The sequence below is a fragment of the Glycine soja genome, chromosome 15 (assembly GCF_004193775.1).
Source record: "Glycine soja cultivar W05 chromosome 15, ASM419377v2, whole genome shotgun sequence".
NCBI lineage: Eukaryota > Viridiplantae > Streptophyta > Magnoliopsida > Fabales > Fabaceae > Glycine > Glycine soja.
In genome coordinates this window covers 768381-777153 of record NC_041016.1, presented here as the reverse complement: position 1 = coordinate 777153, position 8773 = coordinate 768381, and the positions used below count along the sequence as shown (strand labels likewise).

Below are 8773 nucleotides of genomic sequence, written 5' to 3'. Positions count from 1 at the left end.
TGACAAGTGTAACAATTTTATCATAATACTCGGAAGTCCCGAGTGTCGAATCCTACTTAGATTGATGCAAACCCAATTTAAAAGCAAGAGATAAAGAAATAAAATAATAGATAAAGAAAGATAAGGGATAAGATAAAGATTTAAAAGAAAAGATAAAATATTTAAAAATAAAAATAGAAGATAGAAAAGATAAAATATTTGAATTAAGATGATAAAGATAAAAGAAAATAGAAGATAAAGAAAGATAAGATAAGATGAAGATAGAGGAAGATAAATCCTCATAATGTGATAATGTTGGGACCTAGTCTACCTTATTTGCCTAACATGTATTATTTTAGATTTTTCTCTATCAATTTTGTAAATTTTTCCTACCCACATCTATTAATATGCTCAACCCAGATCTCTCACGATGAAAATGAAGAGCCTAATTTATGTATTCTCTCCCCGAATTCCTTTGCAAAGATGAAATCATAAACACCATTAAGTGTATAAAGACTTATGCAGAGGCACAACAAAATAACTCTATCCCTAAAAATGCAATATTGAGATACCATTTTCCAATTCTATAGACATTACCATTTCTCAATAAATAACTCCTAAAACTAATACATGTAAGGCCTTGCTTGTATTTCTATTAAGAGCGACTAACCCCTAAAGATGATGCAAGAATGCATGATACATGAAATTAAAATAAGAAAGGATAATAGGAAAAAAAATACCTGATTGCATTGATAGATATGAAGCATTACAATACATTTATTGATTTTTTAGGCTTGTCAAGCCCTAACTAAGAGAGGGTTTTAACCTCTCATTGTCATGAGAGACTTCTACACTTTAGGGGATTGAGGTGGATGAAAGAAGATGATGGATGACTAAAGAGAAAGGAATAGACCAAGTGCGTGGGTTGTGAGATTCCATGTCTTTTTCTTTTGCTTCCTCCTCCTTATATAGGCACTAGATAGTTTAATTTTCACTTTGACTTCGGTCTTACTGCGAGCTTTCGCGCTAAGCGTTGGACTTCTTCGTGGGCTTTTTTCACGCTAAGCGTGTGTTGCGCGCTAAGCCTGCTTTTCAATTCTTTCAATTTTTTCTTCAAACCTTTTTTTTTCAGTTTTTGCATCAATTTTTCCTCTAAAGCACGTAAAATCTTCTTCTTTTGAATTTTGCTAATAAAAAATAACACAGATATTAATTTCTTCATTATTTCAACTAATAGTAATAAAAAATCAACTTTAAGGTTCTTATGTTCTTGAAATATGAATAATGATTTTTTTAACATAATGAATAATTTATTCACATAACAAAGTTTTGCAAAAAAAATTACATTTGCCCTTTCTATTTCATTTCATCACATCATGGTGTACTTATTTTTCCTTCTCTTTCTGTCTCTGTCCCTTGTGTAAAATATTTGTAAATGTTGATATATAATTATCATTATTATTGAAATATTGACGCCAAACATCTAAGCTGCTCATGATATTTGAGCAAGCGTTAGTACAGTCATCAAGAACAAAAGTTCGTATACCAAAATAATAAAGGAACATTGAGTGAGCAGTTTTTGGATATCAAACAAACTTTTTCATAAGATAATTTTATTGTGACCAATTTTCCCTCTTTTGTAATTATTTTTGTTATAACACCTGTTGCTCTAACCGATTGTCCACCAATTCTGAGTGCTATTTATATGTTATGTATAGCAGTACCTAAAGACATATTGGTTGAAGTGGATTCTTCTTTTTGATTAATCAAATGTCAAAATCTTTTCCCAAATGTTACAAGCTTAGACAGATTAGAAGTGATGAAAACAGTTGTTGTACGTACTTGTAAAGAAATCAAATGTAGCAGTGGTATAATAATTACATATGCACGGTTGCGGTTGTTGTTCCAACTCAAAATGAAGCACAAAGCATTTGCATCCTCCTCTGAGCTTTAAATCTTGGAATTTCCCTATTGAGCCTCAATTACTAGCCATTAGGTGATGTTGAAATAGTGAGTTTTTTTTTTTGGTGTGATTAATGAAACAGTGAGATGAGGGCCAACAGAACGTAGCAAACGATGGAAAGAAGATCAAGGAGATGGCTTTAAAATTAAATTAAGAATGGCGAGCACTATTGTTATCCTTTCAACTCCAAGTCTAGCCATATCATCAGTGATGATCTCTTTCTTTGGCACCCTATGAAGTGTGAACTTACCACCACCTAAAGGTGATTCTGTTTGAGTTAAATGAACATTGTTATCCATTCAGAAAGCTAAATGACGCATAATTAATAAAGGCTTTTAAATTTAAAGGTTTTACACGACTAGGCTTGATAGCTTACATTACCAGAGTTTTAGTTAAATTAATCCATGTCCCTATGTTTTGTGTTTTATTTTCTGGTTTTATATGTTTGTCATACGTACTAACACAACACCAAATTACAGATATGATAAAAAGTTTTTCAAGCTCAACTAAGGCTGATTTGTGCATGAATTCAGAAGGAATATGTGCTCTAATACTCAACATACATCTTTGGCATAATTACAGTGTTTTGAATACAAGAGTTTGCATTAATGAAATGAACAATATCAATGAAACCAGAAGAATCTTGATACATAACTAATGAAATACAATAGTTACTTTCTTTTGTTGTTCATGTATTATGCCCAGAGGATTTTACCCATTTGATAGTTGATCGGGCTAATGCATCCATTGGATCAATACATTTCTTGAGAAGAGGATCATCTGGGGGCAAGAGGTCCCGCATATCATCAGAAGCAAGGATAACAGAATTTGCAGCTCTCACCAAAAGAACTTGAAGTGCAATTCTCAATAGATTGCATGCCCCTTCCATGTCCTTTCTATTCAAAGCTTCCATTGCAGGTATTACTGTATGCTCCATCGTTGCTCTATCAGGCAGTACAACGTCAAATCCCTGAACACAAATAAGCAAGATGAACAGCTATCAAAATCTCTATTGCTCGTCAACCCAATTCAACACGGTGTTTCAAGAATTGCAGGAAAAGTAAAAAACTAGTGTATTATATGTAAATACATACATGACAGTCAACTCCATGTTTATAAATAAGAAAATGGCAAAATTGTAAAAATCAACAAAAAAAAAAAATTGCATGTGCACATGTGTAGACATACAAAATTCATTACGACATATTGACAAATGCCATCCAGAATTTTAGCAGCAGTAGTAAGCGGTAACTGAAAGCAGTTACAGATGTAATAGTCAAATAGAGCTGTGATTGAATAAGGATGTGACCAGGTAGAATTCTTTCAATGTTCATAATATCAAACATGAAGGTTTAATAATACTTTGTAGGCCCATAGAACCAAAAGAGAAGCAAGCGTATGAAGTATTGTGCTCACATTAAGGTTAAGTAAAACATTTATGAAGTGTATGCTGCATTAAACCATATCCTGTTATTCCTGTACTGGATTACAAAGGAAAGATAAGTGATAAAAATTCCCCCCTGCTGTGGTGGTTTTTGTGTTCCAACTGCCATAATAAGCAAACCAATACTAAACTACTGATTCATTTGAACCAACAACTAGAAATTAAATATCGTATTCATCAAAGTTTAATGATCTAGGAGTTCTTTTTGACACAGGAAATAGGTGATGGGTTAACTGAGGAAACTCGATCTTCATGAATATGAGAAAGAAAACACTGTTCCGGTGTTTTTGTTTTGGCATATGAGAAATGTTGTTTTCACTTGTTGAATAAAGTTAAGAAACAAGTAACAATACAAACAAATTATCTACTCATTGCAAACATCTAGTCCTATAGAACATAAACAAAGGTGCCCACAAGGTACATATATATGGCTTGCCCAAGAAGAAAAAAATGTACATAGATATGAAATTGAGAAGTCACGAAGTGCTGAAACATTAAATTAGGCATCACATTTGACAAAATATAAAATGCCCCTAATAGAAACTGGCACAGAATACAGAAAGAAAACCGCCTAACTCCCAATGCCCAAATGCCCCATCCCTCACACAAATGACAAGATACTTAACTCTTCCCACCCCTCCTCTTATTTATAGGCAATCTGCCTTGTTTCCTTTCTGTCTCAGCCCAACAAACTAATTTATATCAACAATTGATTAACTAACTCTCTAACCAAATAAACTAACAGCCCCTTAATCAAACTCTCAGGCAACCACTTACATCTATCACATTTCCCATCATAAATGGTAATTGGGTGGTTTCTATAATCTTTGTAAGTAAAAAAGAACTGCATAGGGCCTTGCCCATATTATATTATTGTTATGAAATTTTATATGTTCAGATCTGTAGAAACTCTACCAAAACTGCTGCAGTTATTCAATACTCATAAAGAAGAATGCAACTAATTTTGAAAGGATTTTATAAAGGTCTGCATCATATAGAGTGTTCTGAAAGTTATAATGTGAAAAAGAAATGCTGCAACGGGTATTCCGCAGAGCAACTACATTGACCTGAGTTGATAAATATTATTACATTTAGCACAAGGAGCTATATCTAGGGAGAAATTACTGTTCTAAAGTTTATTAGAGCATATACTTTCTCTTAGCCTAGTGTGCAGTAATAAGATATGCTGTTGATAGTTAAGAAAGCAAGGTGTTGAAAACAAACATAGGGAAATTACTTCATTCTGAAGCTTCTCCTTATAAACACCAGCTGCTAGAGTTGCATTTGTTGCAAGCACTCCAATCCGCAAAGGACTACCGGCTTCAAGTGGCTTTAGCTTAGCTTCCTTGAGCTCCTTGGCGACGCACTCGGCCATGTGAAGAACAGGAACAGAACATCCCTCGGACACTTGTTCATACCAAGAATGTGACACATTACAGGGCATAACGGTGCAACTAGTCCCAAAATTCTCAAGAAAAACCCTCTTATTTCTAAGAGTTTGCACAATTGGAGAAGAATCCTGCTTCAAGTTTTCTGCTTTACTTGTGCTAGAAGCAAAAATACTCCTTTCATAGGACAGAAGCTCCTTACTCAAGAGAGGATCAGAACACAGTACAAAAGGGATGGAATTAGCTCCATCTTCTGAACTAAACTCTACAAGTTTTCTCAAAAATTTTAGAGTGGCATCCATAGACACTCCTCCAATTATACCAACAGCACTTCCCTGAGTGACAAAAGGAGCACCCCTCCCCGAAGCAAGGTTTGAGCCATGAAGCTTCTCAGAAAACTTGCCACTTTCATCTGCATTCAGAATAAGTGAAGATGGGGGTGTGGCTTGAACTTGGTACCACCTTGTCTTGCTCAAGTATCTACGACTAGGAGTAGTTACACAACCTAACAACAATGTTTGGAAGGGGTAACTCAAAGACATCACATCCAACATCTCCAATGTCTGTGAAATATGAGAGTTGGAGTTCACTCTGTCTCTACCCTTCTCTTAGAACGTTTCCAAAATGGTGTCTTAATTCTTGTCTCTGAAATTTACAACCACATTCGAGTTCCAGAGTATGAGATTCGATGAACAAGAACCATCCTATAGAAAAGCCCTTGAGCAGAAATCTGGCTTCACAATTTCACACCAACCTCATTTCTCAATTCTAACCTCACAGTAAAACCCACCATGCTTCTCTTTCTCAAATAATGCACTCTTAGCACACCAGTAAACCATACTCTCAATGCTACCACACTTCTGGTACATGTAGGTTTTCTAATACTTCCTAGTCTCGTTATAGTTATCGTCTAGATTATTTATACAGGAAAAAAAAAATAAAATAACAATAGAATAATTTTTTTCTCACACGATAATAATTATTATGGGACGAAAATTTATTAAAAATTCTAATTTTTTTTGAAACACACATCTAAACTTTACTCGTAATTTTAAATCTCTTATAAATTTTAATCAATACTCCTACTCTGGCAAACTCTTCTCTAATGAATAAAAGAAAGTCTACACAAACTCTTTTGGATTAGTCTATTTTATTAAAAAAAATCTTGAGACTAATGTATTATCCATGACTTAAATGAGATTCTATTTAAAAAAAAAAAAACTATAATACCATCGTATGTTAATAAAAGTTGAATAAGCAAAACAATATATGAATTTTCAGTGATGTTACTAAATTTTTTAAATATTATATAAAGCATATTAATGTAATTTTTTTAATCAAAAAATGTTAATTAATTAATTTTATTAAAAATGTCCCTCCTTTCTCTTTTCACATGTCCACAATCATTAGATTAATCTTATATATTTACATATAAATGTAATTTTGTAGATGTTTAAAATAGATTAATTATATAAAATATATTTAATTGTTCTTATTGATGATCTGTGTAGCTTGAAGGTTAATATTAGCGTAGGATGGAAATTGCAATCTATCATGGTTAATAAAAAGTAGTAATATTTATGAAGCCAAAAATAAAAGTTAAGGGCGAGCAAGGATTTGATTTTCATCACATACCAAATTCCCTTTTTCTATAAATTCATCAAATGCGAATACGAATACCAATTATTCACAAATGGAACAGAACAGACACGTAGGAAGCATCAAAGAATGTTCTCGCCATGTGCAGCATTCGTGTCACGTTTAACATTGGTTGTATCATTCTCCTTTAGTCCCCACCACTTGTGAAATAATGAAACTAATGAAATTAGGAAGTTTAGTCTTTACAGTTCTCCTAGGTAATACTTTCTCGTAGGCTTCGGAATTTTTCCAGAAAACGACGTCATTACACTTTGGTTGTCTTGGGCCCCGGCCCATCGAGTGTCTCTTGACAATGGCCCCCATTTACAGTTTCTTTCCACCTATGTTATAGCCAGATTTACATTTTAGTTAAAAAGTTACACTATTTTTTTCTTAAAAGATTAATATATGTTATAATTTAGCTTATTAGTTTATTTTAATATAAATGAGTCTATTGATAGTAGTGAATGATTGTAAACTAACTTCATAAGGTCACCAAAAACTAATTTTAAACATTGTATTATAATTTTTTTTTAATAGATGAAATGTTATTTTTTGAACGCTTATATCATCAATTTTAAATTTTCATCTAGAATTTCCATTTCATATTGTGAAGTGATCTTACAATTTATAATAAGTATTCAAAACTAATTGTCGATCATATTGATAAACATAAAAAAAATGACTTTAAGAAATTTGTCTATATTAAAATAAATTAAATCATAGTACACATAAAGATTTTTTTTGAGCCTATAGAACACAATGATATAAACCCCTTAAAGGAGAAGAGTGAAACTTTTAAAATAAAATACAATGAAAAATCAATTTAATCATCCCTCGGGAGGATATTCTAATTTACTAGAAAACTATGTTTAGCTAAACCTTTTTATGTCAATGGAGTATGGTAATGTAATAATTTTAGTATTATGCAAAAAACAAGCTATTTGGATTTTTAATTTTTAATTTTGTTCTTTTTATTCCAAATCTCAAGATTTGAGAATATACTAATATTTTTTTACTTCAAATAATTTGGAAGATAAAAATTATAAAATTATCAAATAAATTTAATTTTAACTAAAACTATATTTAATACTAAAAAATAAATCAAATACAGAGATAAATTATAGGTATTAATTCAAAAAGGGTTCATCCTAAAATTAATTTTAGACAAACGATACTCTAAACTCTTAACATCATATGTGATTATTATCATGCCCTGTAAGTAGATGGAACAAATAGAAAATGAGTAAATGATCTTTCAGCAAAGCGAAGGTTCAACCTTCCACAATTTTTTATTCTTCCATTAATCCATTAAACTTTCTGAAGATCGAACAAGTTATATACAACCTTTGGTTCTTCCATTCTTGTATGTTGGTAAGCCCTCTTAATTAAAGAACTAACAACTAAACACAACCACAAACCATAACACTTGCACCAATCTATATCAACAAAAGAACACCCAAGGAGGCCCGTGAATTGTTGATAATGATCAATATCTTATACAAATCAGTAGCAAGCCAAACCATTTCACACAACCTTGTCACACTTTACATTCTACAAACAAACAACTGTTTCGTAGATTTACTTCTTGGCACCAACACACCACACATCCTCCCTTCGAAAAAGGGCACTGTTTAAAAGGGATCCCATCACCTTTAAAGGGGCAATATTAATATTATTTCATATTTTTTCCCAAAAAAAAAAACTCAACATTAGACTCATCATGCTACCAAACGGATCCTTTATCAGTGTCCAAGGATTCGTAAATCCCTCCACCGCCCCAGCACGACTAATTGTTAATTAGATTCAATTAATTACTTTTTTTTTTACAATGAGACATTTATTGTCTCTTTGATTTTTATAAAGCATTTTAAGATTCACCATGTAAAAAATAGTAAAAAACAGGTTAAAGATAAAACTAAATATATAAAATGTCAATCTTCTGGATTTGATGTTCAACAAATATCCTATTTATAACAAAAGAAATTGTTTATTGCTGATCACTGACATCAAAACTTAACCTTGTAATACAAGTGAAATGCTTGAAAAACAAAAACAGACAAAAAAAATACAAATTGGACCACCCAAAGAAAAGGAGCAGTTTGGATCCAAATACACATTGATCTTGATTATTTTGTAGGAAAAAAAATTATTTTTTTCAATAACTCTACTTTCAATAAGATTTTGATTATAATTTCTTTAAATTAAAATAAAGTAATCCAAGCATATATTAATTTCTATATCTTCTAGAGCATCTTAAGACGAATGGATATTCATGTTACTCCCACCAAAACAAATAACGAAAAAGATGAAAAACAGCGTGCCAGCATTTGCTAATTTTTCATGCCATATGCGGAGCGA

At 31.9% G+C, this 8773-nt stretch overlaps 1 protein-coding gene across 1 annotated transcript; it reads right to left on the bottom strand.

Annotated features, from left to right (window-relative positions):
• Nucleotides 1–2470: 2470 nt before the first annotated feature.
• Nucleotides 2471–5662, bottom strand: LOC114387065 (probable amino-acid racemase). The gene is made up of 2 exons (XM_028347181.1): nt 4624–5662; nt 2471–2912 (listed from the first exon to the last, which is right to left on the bottom strand). Exons 1-2 carry the CDS (start codon nt 5326–5328, stop codon nt 2631–2633), a joined length of 987 nt encoding a protein of 328 aa, XP_028202982.1. The 5' UTR covers nt 5329–5662; the 3' UTR covers nt 2471–2630.
• Between the last annotated feature and the right edge of the window lie 3111 nt (nt 5663–8773).